This window comes from Taudactylus pleione, unplaced genomic scaffold (genome assembly GCF_031769625.1).
Source record: "Taudactylus pleione unplaced genomic scaffold, aTauple2 ptg000242l, whole genome shotgun sequence".
Lineage (NCBI taxonomy): Eukaryota > Metazoa > Chordata > Amphibia > Anura > Myobatrachidae > Taudactylus > Taudactylus pleione.
The window spans coordinates 11516080-11533314 of NW_028284644.1; the positions used below are offsets into that span (position 1 = coordinate 11516080).

The 17235-nt window shown below is 44.1% G+C and overlaps 1 protein-coding gene across 1 annotated transcript in view; it reads left to right on the forward strand.

Annotated features, from left to right (window-relative positions):
* The first annotated feature begins 14384 nt into the window (after positions 1–14384).
* Positions 14385–17235, forward strand: part of SLC60A1 (solute carrier family 60 member 1) — a 98747-nt gene continuing 95896 nt past the window's right edge. Inside the window, exon 1 of the mRNA XM_088479663.1 lies at positions 14385–14937. Within this exon, the coding sequence (XP_088335789.1) occupies positions 14708–14937 (230 nt within the window). The 5' untranslated portion in view covers positions 14385–14707. The remainder of the gene's footprint in view (positions 14938–17235) is intronic.

The following is a 17235-nucleotide window of genomic DNA, read 5'->3' on the forward strand; positions in this document are numbered from 1 at the left end:
CCCAAGAGTCTGTAGGTAAGCACTGACTTTTGTAGATCAAATACTTGTCAAATGCATTTCAAATTGTAGTTTTACTAGTCCTGATTGTAACATGGAGGCATCACTGGTACAAAATAATGGATATTGTATATGGGAAAAAGAAAGAGACTGCTGGCTCCTGGTAAATTGCTAATTTGAGAAAGTCTCAAACCAAATACCCCAATGGTACCAAAGATCATAATGTTGTGATTAACATGTAAAGGAGACTCTTGTAAATTGACAAGTAATGTTGCAGTAATGAGTGATAGAGCTGCAAGGACCACATCATATGTATCTAATTTGGTAACCTGCACTATTAATTGAAACCAGAACAGTCAAAGTTAGCCAAGGCTACATTACCATGTGCCACATTAGCCAGTGGTCTGGGATGCCATTGTCATATTTTTAGATGGCTCCGCAAGACAATTAAGGTGACCACTCTATTTTATCCTCCTCATTTTAACCAATGTACTTATAATGCAGTCATAGTAGCCTATTAATCATCCAAACTTATAATGGCTTACAGCTTTAATTTTCTGTCAGGCTGTCAATGAAGGAACATTTTATTCTATAACTTTATTCTAGTTAAGTCAGCATTAGTGGTGATACTAAACTATTTAGCACGCTGTTTCTCCACAAGTTGTCTTCACTCAAATATCAAGTGTCCCAAAGCTTTGCATTAAAAATTAGCTTGCAAATTGGAACTCATTATACCCTTAATTACTATAGTGGTTACCATCACTAAAAAAACTATCTTAATTAATTGGATTTCAAATTGAGCCCCTCTTCTAGGGATGGTAAATTCAATGCTTACCAAGACAATGTATTTTGAGCGACAATTTATATTGCGTGATGTGGAAAACGGTTCTCCTCATTTTTATAAGTGGGGGCCATATATTGAGCCCTTAGACCAACCTACACAAACACAAGTGTTGCAACTTTTTGAACATACTGAATGGTTTCTACTACATAACCTCTATATTTCTAACTAATTTGGAATTTTATCTCACTGCAAGGACTCTGACAGCGCTTTTACCTCCACTAACACCATTCTCCCCCCTCTACCATCTTCCTCCTTTCCTTATTTTATTGTCAATGTATATTGTATATTATATTTGTCATTGCTCCATGTTAATATATATTTTGGGCATACTTTTTAGATTTATTCTTTTGCTAACTGTATTTATTTGTTTGATAATGTTTATAAAATTATTGCTTATTTTGGCAATATTCTGTATCAATGATCTGCCTTGATGGTTTTGCTCAGTATCTAGCTATTTAGTTTAATGTGTGAGCAACGTATTCTATTGTTTATTTGCTATTGATCATTTCAATAAACAGATGTTTGAAAAAAAATGTAGCTTGCACAACAGCTGCAGTCTTCTGGGGTGGTGAGAGGGGGGATTTATTTAGCAAAATGAAGATTAACCAAGGAAAGTAAATATATTGGAAAAGGGCAGTAGAATGCCATGGGGAATAACATATTGACAGGAAGGAAGAGCAATGCCTACAGTATATCATGGTGTTTTAATCTGGGTCTTCTCCTGAGATGTTGGGAGCAGGGAAAAAGCCACCACAGAGAGTTAAGGAATTGGGGCAATGTCCCAGTCATTGGCATGCCTCCTGGTTGCTGTCCCTTTCCATTGGAACAAGCCAGCTTACTGTATGCACTCACAGATCAATTTGATCCATCCCCCAATCTCTCTCTCTGCGTGTGCCAGCCTTCACCATCTCATCCCCCAAACAACAGGAAGCAATGAAGGTGACCAGAAGAGTCTGCTTCATACAGCATGCAGCTCAGGTGTCCGGACAGAAAAAGGTAAGTCTAGTGAGGATACTTAGGGGACTGATGCAGAGTTAAACGCAAGTCGGCCATAATTGTTCCTGCATTGTGCGTATGTAAGTAAATGCCTATTTTCGCCCATTTGCAGAGCTGTATATATAGCTGCGGCTGGAATGTCCTCATTAGTATGCTTGTTTTCATAATCATTGTCAATCACCTGCACTGCCCAATCCTTGGTGCGAAAGATCAGTCTAAAACTGGCATATTTCCACTTACTATTAATTTAATTTGAATGCTATCAGTTTAATGTTGGGCATACTGTAGCTACAGGTAGGGAAACCTAAAGGTGGGTACGCACCTATGCGATCATTTGGCTGATCGGTAAATGCTCCCGATCAGCAGAGTGCTGTGTCCTCAGCTTGAACCCCATTCAGCTGCTGCAGAGACCAGTTCACACTGTGCAGACATAGCACAGTGTGTACCAGCTTCTATGGGATCGGGAAATCGGGCCAACAAATATTAAACATGAGATGAGACCTCTCTATCCTGTCCGTTGCAGGAGTGTTAGTAGCCGTTTATCGGTTAACGCTACTGCATTGGTCTGCATACACAACTATACAATCTTCGACCCGATCATCCAATATCGGGAGATTGGCTGGCGATTGTATAGGTGTGTACCCATTCATTTCTTGGCTTTCCATATTTAATGTACCTTCCATTTTTTCCAGCAGTGCCCTTACATTACATTGACTTTTGGCAACTGCCATGCACAATCAGTACATTGAGGCTAATTCCGAGATGTACGATAACCCGATGGTTAGCGCACATCTCCGTTTGTAGTCGTTTTGCGTCGACGCAAGACCCGTACTGCGCATGTGCGGTATGGGTCTGCGATCCTGCACACAGATCAGCAGCAGACTGTCAGGAATTCACGATCTGCCACTGTTTCTGGGCAAAGTGGGGATGGCGACGGCCTCCGTTTCCCAAAAGGAAGAGGTCAGGATCTCCAATGGCTGATGGAAATTTCCTGGCCTCTTTTGAGCAACTGCGATTGCTGACTTGAGTAACCCCATGGTTACTCAGCCGGCAGAGGATCACAAAGATGTTCTGATCCTGCGTCCATGGAGTTCTCTTGCCGCTACTACTACCAGCTGCAATAGCAATAGTGTCAGAGCTTGAATCACCCCCATTGTCTTTCCTACAGGTGCACTCATGAGGTGTTTCTTGCTTCTAACTGCTTTGCTTATAAAACGTGAGAGCTACCTGTATCTTACAGTAGTATGTGCAGCATTGAATGTGTATTTATTAAGTTATTGGTACTTGCACTGCTTGACTCTTGTTTAGTTAGATGTTTTATAACTGCATTTTACAATGGTGAATTGAGAAGGCAGAGAGCCTAATATTGGGTAGAGGAGAGTTTAGAAATGAAGGATGGGATGAGAAAAAGAAACAGAGGGCACTATTTGTTTTATTGTACTGGGTCCCGGAATTTCTATGGGCAACACTGCATGAACTTGCAATTTTAAGTGTTCACAAATTATGAATCTATTCTTTATTTCCACACTAATGTAATCCTGTATCTGCACATACTGAGATATATGAGAAATATCTGATTTCTGGGTTTTTCTTTTCATAAAGCACTCTGCCAGTCTATATAGAAAAAGTCAGGAACATATTGGGGATCATTTACGACGACATGGTACATCTGAAACTCACTTAATTCCATCGGCTGTCTTTGTAATCTGCATTGTAATTGTTCATCGACTCACACTCTTGTGTTCTCCTTGCACCCTGTCTGATGCACATCATTAAACAGTACATGGGGTGCCAAAGTGAAAGAGCAGCGCAAGCATTTCCTACATTCCTGTATACACTTCCCTCTTCCTTAATTAGCAGAGATGGTGGTGACAGCAGGTGATAGTGTAAACTGTCACAAAGATGCGCATTAGGCCTGATTCAGAGTTGTATAGTATTACACAGCTGCAGGGAAGTGGCTGTCCAATACTGTACAACTAATATGCTAATGCAGCAGGAGGTGTCTGGTGTAAATAGACGTATCCTGACAGCATCGCAGATCTGAGTGCTGCACCCTAAAATGCATCATCGGATCTTCTGTGAGACCATCGAAAATCTGAGTAATTCTGAGGTTACTGAGATTGCCCTTCACAGCTCCGTAGTCGAGACAGGAAGTCTGTGTCAGAAGATGCTGACCCTGGCCTTGGAACTCTCAGATAATGGGGGCAACATGCCCTTTTTTCCAAGTTTTGGGGAACTGCAAGAGATCTCGCAGTAGAAGACAGGTGCATGCTCAGTACAAATCCAGCACATGCGCCAATCCTCTAACATTGGAGTAGTATGCAAACCATTTGCGTACTACTCTGAATTAGGACCATTGTGTGCTGGGTTCTGACACTGGTGGATAGTAGCACTGGTGGTCTAGTGTATAACAGTGGTGGTAGAGTATACTTGCGGGCTTACAGCAGAACACTGTAGGGCTCTTTGGGGGTAAGAGTCCCCTGATCCAATGTGTCCTCATGTAGCGTTCCCGCTAGGCTGTTTCTGCGCCCTGTCTTATTTCTAAAGGGAAGAAAGCACCCTGCCCTCCGGCGCGGTGCTCCACTGAAACAGCCTGCGGGTTCTGTCCCCTCCCACGGGCCGCATTGTCCCACGGATGGGGAAAACGGCGGTGCAGTGGTCAGCACCACTGAATGTATGCCGGGCGCATCCAGCCTGACGCCGAACCTAGAGTGAACACTACCTCATGGAAGCTGGGGAGTAAAGACGTGCGGATATATCAAGCAGGTGCAGCACTCCTTCCAACACCAGCCTCCCCTCACTGAAGATTGCCATCCATCACAGTACACAACACAAGCATCATAACACATTTGATGTCTCTTTCCTGCAATGGAAGAGATGGAGAGTTAGGAAAGACATTTTGCAAAGCAAAGCATCAACATTTTGAAACAGTTTCACTCCACATTCCTGCAAAAGAAAAATTTGAGCATGAGCAATCATGACATTTGCTCAACATTTCCCTGGAAACATAAACTGCACTGACTAAAACATTCTTCATCAAATCCCAGATAAAGTGGTATTCAGCAGCAATGTTGATGGCCCTTCCTGAACTAAACAGATCTCTAAATTACATTTACTTCCAGAAACAAGAAAAGCAAATGCAGAGGTTCTTCCACTTTCTTCATTCATAGTGTGATACGCAACATTTGATACATTCATGCTTTTTAGTAATTTGTATAGGAAATTGGGATCAATGGTAGACTTCCATTCCTGAGAATGATAGGTTGGTTTTGGATGATAAGGTCTCTGGGGTATACAGCGAACAAGTCAAGCAAACTCCTCACTAAACTACCTAGGAGGTTTCCCTTGTTGCCCCTCATTGTTATGTCACTCTTGTCAGACACGCTGTCAGCTGCAGGCATATCTAGCAACATTGGTCTTTGGGACATTGTGACATTCCTGTTAACATTAACAGAAGTAGTCTCACGAAACACAACACCCCATGATAATATACATTTTCTGTTGTTACAGTCCCAAAGACGGTAGTCATTGCTCTGATCACAATATCTAGGCATGATATACTGTAGTCGATGGATTTGGATTGTCTTGTTTCCTTGGGTACATGAATGTAATCTCTACTTCCAAACATACATAGATGGCTGATATGTGGTTTTTCACCTGTCCTCGACCCTACTGTCAATAGTGTCATCTCCTTGACTGCCATTGTAGGCGATCAATTTTTAAGGTAAATAGCTGTTCTTACTGCATCAGCCTAAAATTTCTTAATGAGATTTGTATCACTCAGCATAGCTGTGGTTCTCTCAACTATTGTTCAGTTAGCTCTTTCGCTGATGGCATTTTGTTCTGGTGTATAGGCAATAGTTAGCTGATCCTGGATGTAATTTTCTCCTAGTACTTGGCTAGTTCACTATTCTCATAAAATCCACTGTTATCAGATCTTAGAACCTTCAGCTTCTGACCTGTTTGGTTTTCATCAAGATTCTTATATACTTTGAACCTACTAGTTATTTTGCTTGTTTTTCAGTAACTAAACATGTGTCATAATTGTAGCATCGATGAGTGTCATAAAGTAATGCCTGACACTCATGGATTGGTCCACACACTTCAGTATGTACTAATTCCAATGGCACTCATGCTCTGCATGCAAATTTAGGAAAGGTACAACGTGTTTGCTTGCCTTTCCTGGTTTTTCAGGATTGTCCTTTGACATCCAGCCAATCCACTCTAAAGCTTCTGTACTTCGTCATAGCTTAGATGTCCTATCTGCCTTTGCGACAGTTCAATTGATTGAGTAGATTCCTGAGTGTCTATTGCTTGGCACTCCACTGTGTCAAGGCTATATAGTTGTTGGTACTGGGTAGCTGTGGCAATGACAGTCCCTTGTTGGTTGTACACAATGTGGATTCTCTATCCTCTCCACTCAAGAACATTCACAGCAATCAGGTTGGCTCCTAGGTTAGGTACAAAAAGTACGCCTTCCACGTCAGTGACAACGTCCTTGCCTCTCACTCTTGGGCAGTGTAATAGTTCCAACATGTGTAGTGTATAAGATCTTGCCTCCCATTCCCGGACCACTTATCTTCATAAGCCATTTGTAGTGTTATCCAAATATAAACTGTAATTTTCCAGTGGATAACAGAATAAACATGTGATTCCACTGCTAGACCAATTGTCCTTATACTGTAGTTCTGTCTACATCTTCAAGACTTGGATTGTCATCTGGGCTAGTAGTGACCTTCCACAATTTTTCCTGCTTTAACTGCATTTTCATGGCAAACTTTCATGTACAGTGTCAGGATGCGGCCTGTGATCGGCCACTACTCACCTTCGCACCAGCGTTGTTGGGCTTAGGTGTTCAGTCGCTGGGAGTGGAGGTGAGTGGTGTCTGAGTAGTCTCCCTGGGGTCTGCTAGGGCTTTTGAGCTTGCGTCCTGGTTTCTGGGGTGCCGGGCATGGGCACAGCCATGTTGGTCCATATCACCTGACTAGTCTCTACCAATGGTAGCCCTGTGGTCACTCAGCTGATCCTCTGACCAGCTACCCAGGGGTATTTAAGTCTGACTCCAGGAAGAGGAAACTGCTGTTCAACTTCGCTGTTCCAGTGACTGTGAGACTCTCCAGTGTTGTTCTGTGTTTTTCCCTGCACAGTGTTGCTTCAGCCTATTCACAGTTTTCCAGGGTTACCTGTATTAGCTTCCATGCTAAACTCTCAGTCTGAGACTTTAGTGCTCTCTCAGAAGTCCAGTGTTTTATGTTATTTTTCCTGTGTGTCTTGTAGTGTGCTGCTAGCCTCTACTGCAGCTTCCCTGTGTTACTGAGGTGTCAGGTTTCCTGCTAATTTCTAGTTAGTTCTCAGCTGGATCTATAGCAATACCCAGTACATGCCTGTGTCCACTTCTTTCTGTGTCTCTCTGTGCAAATCAGCGCCAGAATCTGTAGCAGTTCCCAGTACATTTCCCTGTGTTCTCAAGCAAGCCTGCGACTAGGATCTCTTCATTCTCAAGTTAATTTCCAGTGTTCAAGTATTCCGTTCATCACCAGTGTTCATGTATTTAGTTCATCACCAGTGTTCAAGTTTTCCGTTCATCTTCAGTGTTCAAGTATTCAGTGCATCTCCAGTGTTCCAGTATTTAGTTCATCTACAGTGTTCAAGTATTTACTTAATCTCCAATATTGCAGTATTCAGCTCATCTTCAGTATTCCAATATTTCAGTTCATCTCCAGTGTTCAAGTATTCAGTGCATCTCCAGTGTTCAAGTATTTAGTTCTTCTCTAATGTTCAAGCATTTAACTCATTTAATATCCGGTCTTCTGCCGCTCCCAGGTACCTGTTCAGAGGGCCGCGACCTGCTCACTTGGTGTAGCAAAACTCAGATCCCGACTGGAGGGGTCACTGGTGAAGACCACCAAGTGGGTTAGACTCCGCGCCTCTGGGCAGGTCTAGCCAAACCTGGGTTTGGCCACAATAGGGAGACCTAGCCATCACTCACCTGCTTATTCCCTAGCCACCCTAACCCCCTCACTTTTGTCCTCACCTGAGGATTTCCCATACGGATCTTTACGTATAGTAGTTTTCAGCATCTGTCAGCTTTTCAAAAGGCATGCTGCTCCCTGCACTGTACATTTATATCATATTGATGAATAGCGCGTTTCATGATTGGATTGATGCACTCACATGGTTGATTGATACGCTCACTCTCCCATTGGTGGCTGGGAACACAGAGATTGTCCACACAGCCTTTGGATCAACACTGACCCGTAACAATCAGTTCCTTCTAATCAGCTGCATAATAAGAGTACCAGCAGCTTGGAGGAAAGAGGACTTTGGGTCTGATTCGGCTTGGATTGCAGTTGCTAATACGCATGCAACTGGCCAATAGTTGTGTACTGCGCATGAGCAAACCAGGCAATGCGATCGGGACTGCGATCGCAGTGACTACGCAGACTGATCGCAGAGTGATTGACTGGAAGTACAGTTTGTGGGTGGTGATGAGGTGTGGTCGGCGAAACGCAGGCATGCCAGTGCGTTTGAACGCTGTTGCATGATGGGCGTGCATAAATTATCCACTGTGGTTCTCTAAGCAGCCTGAGGCCTTATAGCGTGAGCTGAAGTTAGCAATTTCTGAGTAAGGTCTGACCTTGTGCAAGTGTGCGTGAGGCTGTGATGATACTCGAATGTACCGATGTTTTCGCAGTCTTGCTAAACATTACGGATGTGTCTAAGATAAAGTGGGCATCCTTATATAGTGCTGCGGCGGTGTAGTGATCGCAATGGTTTAGCATACTATCACAGTTGAACTGCGTGCGTAATCGCAGCTGCGATCGCAATGGCGATCCTTGCTGAATCAGGCCCTTTGTCAGCTGTAAAGTGTGGACATCACAGGGACAGGATATGGATTGATATACTGTTTGGACATTCAATTACTAACTTATAAGACATTCTAACACCTATTATCAACTTGGAGCCATTAGTAACAAACTAATAATACTTAGACTAACCAAATTACAACAAATGTGGATTTATTTTACTATATAACTAATGTGCATCTAACCAAATATTGACAACAAATATAACATTGTTTCTAAGGTTAAAATTGTGAATGTTTTTAACCATTGCCGGATGTGTGTTATTAATGACTATATGTATTTTTTTTTATAGTTGTTATATGGCCAAATTTGTTTTTTATAATTGATTTTTATTTTTGTGTTTAATAAAATGTTGAACAGTACTTCTGCGGTAAACTTAGGGATGATTCAGAGATGGACGCTCGCAGCTGCGATTTCACACAGAACGCAGCTGTGAAAATATGCTAAAAGTTCCAAAGCTTACCAGAGCATAAGGACGCCCACCACTGCCTTGTCATAGGCGGACAAGGTCACTGTACAGGTCCGATGCCTGCGCAGTTGCTGAGTAAGGCCACCTGCTTGGGGAATACTTCACCATATTAGCTTTCTGATATCTTTACCTTTACATGTAAATCAGATGCAGAGAGAGTGTACATCTGGATCTGGAATAAAGGAAATAAATTAATTGGAGCAGAATTGATATGTACAATGAACTATTGATACCTTGCCACCCTTCCTGCAGAATCAAAAATCTGCTCACATAACATCTTATTTTTGAAAACTGAGATTGCGTAATTCTCGTGACTTTCAAAATGTTGAAGTCCAAAAAGCAGCATTCTCCGGGGATGATGCAGAGTTGTAAGTAAATGTGTATATTACTCAATAGAAATGAGTATGCTTATAGCCCCTGTCGGCACAACAGTTCCTGTGTGAGTCGGCTGTGTCTAGTGTCTTTCTCGCTCAAAATGTGCAGCTTATTCGCAAAACAACATTGCTAGATTACACTGATTAATATGATGTGTGACATTTGTACATCAGTGTTTGACTAAGGGGGGTATTCAATTAAGGTGCGAAAGGTTGCCGATGACATCATTTTTGCCTATTTCAATTATCCCCGTATTCAATTTCAAAGACTTTTTGCAAGTTCAAAAAGTCTTTGAAAAAAAACGGGGATAATTTTTCAACATGTTTTACATGGCGAAAAAAAGTGCAGAATTGGGGTTTAGGGGTGCAGGCTTAAAAAAATAGCATGCACCCCGGGGAATAGCCCCTAAAAACGAACTGTGTCAAAAAAAGTTTTTTTAAAAAAAAAATAGGGACACCCCAAAATAATTATTTTAATTTTGGGGTAAAACAAAAATAAAATGGGGAACAGTGTTTAAAAATAGCACAATAGGTTCAGGGGTATTCTGTAAGTATGTGGCAGGTGTTTTCTAGGATAGGCTATTAGCGGCAGGTGCATTTTTGCAGAATTTTTTAAAAATTAGTTTAGAGACTTAAAAATATGGTAGTACCCATTTTCATGTACCCCAAATTTGATGGGACCACTTTTTAAAACGAGAAAAAAAAAAACCTGTGCTCTTCTGCATCACTTCTTTAAAAACACCTGCTGCGGCTATTTAAAAGTGCAGAACACATTTTGCAGGGATAAACGGGAGTACCCACAGTGATCCCCCATGTCTGGACATCATTAGAGGGGTCCCTGGATGAATTCCCAAAAATTCCCCTATTTTTCCCGATACTTACCTTTCCACCGGCTCCTGTTTTCGCCGGCTCCAAATTGAATACGGGGACAAAGCGGTCACGCGCCCGATACTTTATCCCAAGAAAAGCTCCGATGTGGAGCGGAATGTCCAGCACGGACGTTTCACTCCAATATTGAATACGGGCCATAGTCTGAATCTGTGTAAAAAGGGCTCCGGTGTGAGAGGCCGCGGCTTTTCCTCACACCGAGTTCTGTTTTGCTTCATCTGCCCCTTTGTATGTATAAAACCAATTCATGTGCGGGTTGTATCGGGTGTCTAGCATCATATGATGTACAGACAAACAGTAAGTGAGGACACATCTGTTGATTAATACATCAGACTCGAGCTATTACAAAAAAAGGAAGACTCTCAATGATGTTGAGCAAACTTCAATGGAAAATAAAAATATTCTGCAGTTTCTAAAGAAGGAAACAAATTTTCTTCACTTACTACAGCAATACTGCATAAAGGATTTATTAAGAAATTATACATGGGATACATCTCTGCACATGCTATGGCTGACGTGGAATGTGGCATGACCAGTATAGATGGAATCCTCCCTCTCGCTACGTAATGCATTTGAATAGCATCTTTAATCCACCTGTCTATAGTTATTCTAGAAGCAGCTTTGCCCCTGTTGTCTCCTGCAACAAACAGGTTGTCCACATTCTTGGATGCCTGAGTGCAACTGACATACAGTTTCAGGAACCTATAGACAGTAGTTAAAAGTGGTGTAGGTATCCAGTCAGGAAGCCGACTGTCGAAATGCCGACAGCCGGCTTCCAGACTGTGCAATTCCAACAGGGGACTAATGATAGGCGTCAAAATCCCGACGCCTATCATTATCCCTACACCGGGAGTCCGACGCCCGGCATACCGAACGAAGGAACAGTTTACAAACAAGAGAAAATTACTTTGATTGAAAGTGCTTCTGGTCCATTACTTTTGGCACATCGTCCTTAGGGATTTATGGAATATAAACAGAGGGGGGAAGTGGAGCAGGTTACCTACTCCACTTCCACTAAACTTTCTCTCACTTGCCCTGCATACAAGTAGAAACAGGATAAAGATGCAGAGATTCCCAAATTATTCTAATATCTATATACATTTTTTGGTGGCGTGACCTAATATCAGTAGGTGTGGACTCCTTACAAAATGTTTTTGCTGGGCAAATATACAGGGGGGGATTGCTATCACCCCCTCCCCCCCTCTCCTTCACACAGCCAGGGAATACTGCATTGCTGATCAGCAGCCTTCCTGGTCCCATCGCAGCCCAGGAAACAGCAGCGTACACTGGGTTGAATTGGCATTGACAGGTAAGGGAGGGGAGGATGACGGACCCGGGCCACCGCTGGGCCCCTCCATCAAGCCTGGGCTCTGGTAATTAGTACCTGCCCCCCCCTCCTCGACGTCCTTCAAAACTTGTGAAATTAATGTTAAAAAAACCCCCCCATAAATTATATTCAGTGAATACTGGCCCTGATTCAGAGCCGGTAGCTCTGACTGAGCGCTCGCTCTGAATCAGGGCCGGTGTTTTTTTTTTTCAGAACGGCCTCCTGGCCGCTCGCATAGCTGTGGGTGACCACCCACAGCTATAGTGAGCGGCCAGGAAGATGGTTGCGATGGTCAAGACCATCACGACCATCGGGCTTGCGATGAGACCCTTGTGGTAGGGTCTCATTGCCACAAGCCACAGAGAGATTTCGGCTCTAACAGAGCCGAAATCTCTCCCACTGACATCACTCGTGATGTCAGTGGGGCCGACCCCAAACGGAGGCTTTCACATTGGAACGCCTCCGTTTGGGCAGCCACTCCTCCGGTCCGCCCACCAAAGGGGGCGTGCTGTCACTCAACATCGACAGCACGCCCCCTTTGTTGCGAGACCCAGAGCGACGGAGTGGCTGTCGCTATCCGGTTTCGCGCATGCGCACTGGCCCACCATCGACCCGGTTGCGAGCGCACAGATGTACGTCGACCCCCGTGTTTTGGTTTTGGATCTCCCTTGGTTTGGGATCTGGATTGGTTTTGCAAAACCTCACCTCCGTGTTTTGTTTTTTGGTTTTGGATCTGATTTTTTTCTTAAAAAAATCATAAAAACAGCTAAATTCACATAAAATGGGCCTGTTTTTGTTCCTACAGTATTATTAACCTCAAAAACATTTATTTACAGTAATTTCCAATCAATTTTGACCACCTCACAATATTATTCTTTTCATCTAGTTAAGGTCAAAAGTTTGCATCCAGCTAGCTGACGGGCTAAGCTAAGCTACACAGTGGGCGGCACTAACATGTGGCAGTTCAGCTTCCAATTTCCAACATGGATACAGTGTCTAGCATTGTCCTCAGTGCAGGAAACCAGCAGTGTCAGCAGAGTGGAGGTGCCAGCGGTGTCTTCAGTGCAGGTTTGCTTGCTGTTTCGGCAATTCGGGGGTTGCAGACGGTGTCCTCAGTACATGGAATGGCAGTGCTGTGGTGCTGGCAGTATTCTCAGTGCAGGGTACTGGCGTTGTCAGCAGAGAGCGGGGGTGCCAGCGGTGTCTTCAGTGCAGGCTTGCTGGCTGTGTCTGCAATGCAGGGGTTGCTGACGGTGTCCTCAGTACATGGAATGGCAGTGCTGCGGTGCTGGCAGTGTCCTCAGTGAAGGGTACCTGCGGTGTCGGCAGTGCGGGGGTGCCAGCGGTGTCTTTAGTGCATGTTTGCTGGCTGTGTCGGCAGAGCAGGGGGTTGCTGATAGTGTCCTCAGTACATGGAATGGCAGTGTGGGAGTCCTGGTTCTCAATGCAGAGTGCCGGCGGTGTCGCCAACATGGGGAAGCCAGTGGTGTCAGCAGCGGGGCTGCCGGCGGTGTCAGCAGTGGGGGTGCCAACTGCTGGTGTGCTGGGAGCGGGGGGTGCCGGCAGCAGGTGTATGTCGGCAGCGGGAGGTGCCGGCCGCGGGTGTGTCAGCAACGGGAACCAGCACCATCTTCTTTTTTTCCCTGCATTCAATGGGCTTAACGCTGACTAGCTGAGAGCCGTAACAGACGGCTCTGTCAGCCAATCAGCGTTTTGCCCATTGAAGGCAAAGGGATTATTAAAAATAGCCGCTCGAGGCAAAACCTTGAGATCTGACAGAGGATCGCAAGGTTTTACCTTGATTAGGGATCCGGGGCAGGAGGAGAGATCCAAGGGGGGCCTCAGATCGCCCCGGAACCCCCGAAGTTCGGGCCGGTCCTGTTCTCAGGGAAGTATAGTCTGAAGTATAAAAAATGGGTCAATTCAAATTGGAGTGAGGAGGGCGAGTCGCCCCATGGGGCTGTGAACGTAAATACAGGAGTCCGGCGATACAGAAAGTGCAGCATAGTTGTGTCAAATTGATTTGAGTCCATAGTTCTAGGCAAAAGGTGCAAGACACAAAACACACAAATAAGATAACGTGCTCTGCGCCTTACAGACACTCCTGGTTTCCCATCCCATATATAAGTGATTTTCCATCAACCCTGAGTCATCGTTGACCCTGGCTAAAGGACACAGGGGCCCATTTATCAAAGTCCTGTCCAGGATCAGAGGGGTGACCACTTCCTCCTGGGACAGAACTACACTTGTTCTTAAAAGGCAGAGACGCAGTACAGTAACTCGTCTTTTCTAATGCAGCTAATTGTGTTTACATGACTGGGCAGGGCAGGCAGCACGGAATTTGGAAAAGCAATAGATAAAATCAACTGCTTAAGTCAGAGGGAACAATTCAGCAAGTTATGGCAAAGCATTAATTCTTCATGTGACTCATTAGCATCGTTTTTCTGACCAAGAAAATAGCAAAACAACAAGTACAAATCTAAAGGAAGGAGGCATAAAGCACAGACCTGAGGCTTCCTTTAGCCATACTCTGCCCTATTGCCTATACCCCCTCCCCGGGCAGTGCCTGGGCGGCTCCCGAGTCCCTTCCCTTTATCACACCTCCTGGAAGCAATAACTGCAGTACACACACATGAAACAATTACTCCCTAAAGCAAATAACGGGAGGAGAGTAGAAAGAACGACTATTAGAAGCAGAATGCAGAGGTAGAAAGTCAGGTGGAGTGCACCGGCACTCAGGCAGTGCAGATCAAACAGGAGGCGGCATAACAATACTGGGAAGTAGTGACTGTGAGGGAGAGAACGTAATACAAAGGTACTCACAGTCTCACACCTTTATTAGTCACCACTAGTGCTGAGCTTCTGCTGACCTCTGTGCCTGCTGCTCCCCACGTTCAGTGTCGGGGTTGTTGCTCTCCCCCGGCGCCCCAGCCGTAAGAGGGGAACATGTGGTGGGATGAGAGCCTTCTTGTCCTCTTTAAGAGGAATCTGCAGCCGACTATCACCTACTGGAGCGTGTTCTTCAGTTTTGGATTATGCATAGCGTTCCTGGGTCCCACACTGCTGGACCTGCGGTGCCAGACACAGAGCAGCCTGCAGGACATCACCTGGGTCTTCTTCTCTCAGCAGTTCTGCCTCCTGGTTGGGAGTTCCTTGGTGGGGGTCGTGAAAAAGTCGTGAGTACACTATAGCATGCTTTGTTCTGTGATTTCCCTGAACAATGTTTTATTCACAGTCATAACCATTTTGTGGAGTTTATTATGTGATGACTACCTTATGATTAGAGATTAGTCAGGTGCCCTGTGCCCGCTTGGTACAACTGAATGCAACAAAGCATCTCTGGGCCTGATTCAGACGCGATCGCTCTGAGCGAGCGATGTTTTTCAATGTGCGCATGCGTACGCTCCCTATTGCGCGTGCGCGAACTAGTACGAGCGATCTGGAAACACTTGCTCGCTAAGCATACACAGCCCAGCTGAATGAGTGACAGGTCAAGCTGTTTGTGGGTGGTAACAGGGGCAGGCCACTGGAAACGGGGGAGTGGGGGTGTGAACACAGGCATGCCTGAGAATTTTAACGCCATTTCAGAGGCGTGCATAATTAATAGCCAGCGTCATAGGACACGTCACTTGGTTGAAATATACACTGAAGTGCTCGCAGTGCTTGCAGTAGGGCATGGTCATCCTCAAGCGCTGCAATCACATCCGTTAGTGCTCGATGAACCAATGGTTTCATGCATTTCCGGGAGATGATGTGCGCAAGTGGGCGTCTTAAGACAGGCTGGTGGGCGTCTACATACACAAAGTGATCGCTCACCAAGACATAGTGGGCGTGTTTATGACTTGCCGTGCAATCGCTTGCCTTGACGTCATTTCCATATGCTGTGAGCGAGCGATCCCATCTAGCGAGTGGGTATGAATCAGGCCCTCTGTTCTCTTTTCTCTATGCACATTTATGTACTTCTTTGCACTAATTAATAATCTCGTGGGATTCACGTGCACCGAATAAAATGGTTATCAAGAAATAAGTTACTCATTTTTTTAAGACAAGGGGGCCTATGTACCAAGCTGTTAGTTACATAAAATTGTGCAGTAACTGCAGTTTCATAATAATCAGCAGTACTGCGATTATTAGTACATAGACTCCAAGATCTTGATAAGATTAGTTACTATGGGGTCTGTGTGCTAATAATTTCGGTACTGCTGCAATTATTATGTATTCAGCTCGCAGGGGATATCTCCATCTTTAATGAAAATATCTTTGTACAAAGGAGAACTCGCAAGGACAGCGATTGCAGTAACCGCTGTCCCTGCAAGTTATATTCCCGGCAAATTAGAGGAGTCTTCACAGAAGTGAAAGACTGCTCCGGGGGAAGCTGACACTGCGCATGCGCATAGTGTCAGCTTCCGGAGCCAGCCGGGGGCTGCGAGAGAGAGGTCGAAAGCCTCCTTAGGCTTACAGTAGTTTACACCATCTGAAGAAACTAAACTACCGGGGCTAAACGGCAAAAAAATTTGTTTTTGGAGTTTAGTACATAGGAGTCAGATTGTAGTCCCCGTTGATAATAATAATGTATCTATCTCAAATAGAGGGCACTCGCCAAAGTAATTTAATTCTCAGAATATTTTGAATGGGTTACTTGATGCCATATAGTGCTGCAACGTTTCGATCGATCCGGACCTATATCAAGCTGTCCAAGAGTACAATAGTGAAAAGCAGATCCAAATAAATCCAGATAAATGCACTACTTTTTGCTGAAACTCTGCATGACGGATATTAGCTGTTGTATATATGAAAACAAAAACAAGAAGATGCTCCCTAATAATGCAGTATTGTTTGATTCTTTCCCTGTGTGCTCAAACTTAATAACGTGATATGGGGCCCCGTGCCAGAGATAAAATTAAATGGGCTTATCTGAAAATGATTGAAGTCTTTTCACCAAGTATGGAAATAATTTCTCAGCAGGTGACCTCAAAGAAACGTATACGTACAGTATGTATATAACATAACATAATACTGTTTTAAAGCTTTGTAGATTTTTTAAAAGTAAGTTCAAAACTGACAATTAGAAAAACGACAAAATCACATATCTCACACAAAAGATACTGGAAGCCAGCTAAATTGTTGTAGCGATCGGTTTCTCCTCCTGCCAGGATGAAGTGTACCAAAAGCAGTTGCAGCTGGAGCTCCCAGCTCCACCATTGATGCAGCTAACTGATGCGTTTTGTACTAGACAGGACTTTTGAAAGGGAAATAGGATGTGGGGGACTATCAACCCAGTATCCCTTAAATTGGACTTTTAATTAACCCAAGGAGATCACATGATATACAAAGAACAAAAGGTTTCTCACAATGCAAAGTTCTTTCTTACATGTTACAACACATTACAATCAAATACAAACAGCTATAAATAACAGAACAATAATGTTTTAAAATATCCACAATGTTTTAATATCCTTTAATATGTAGCTTTC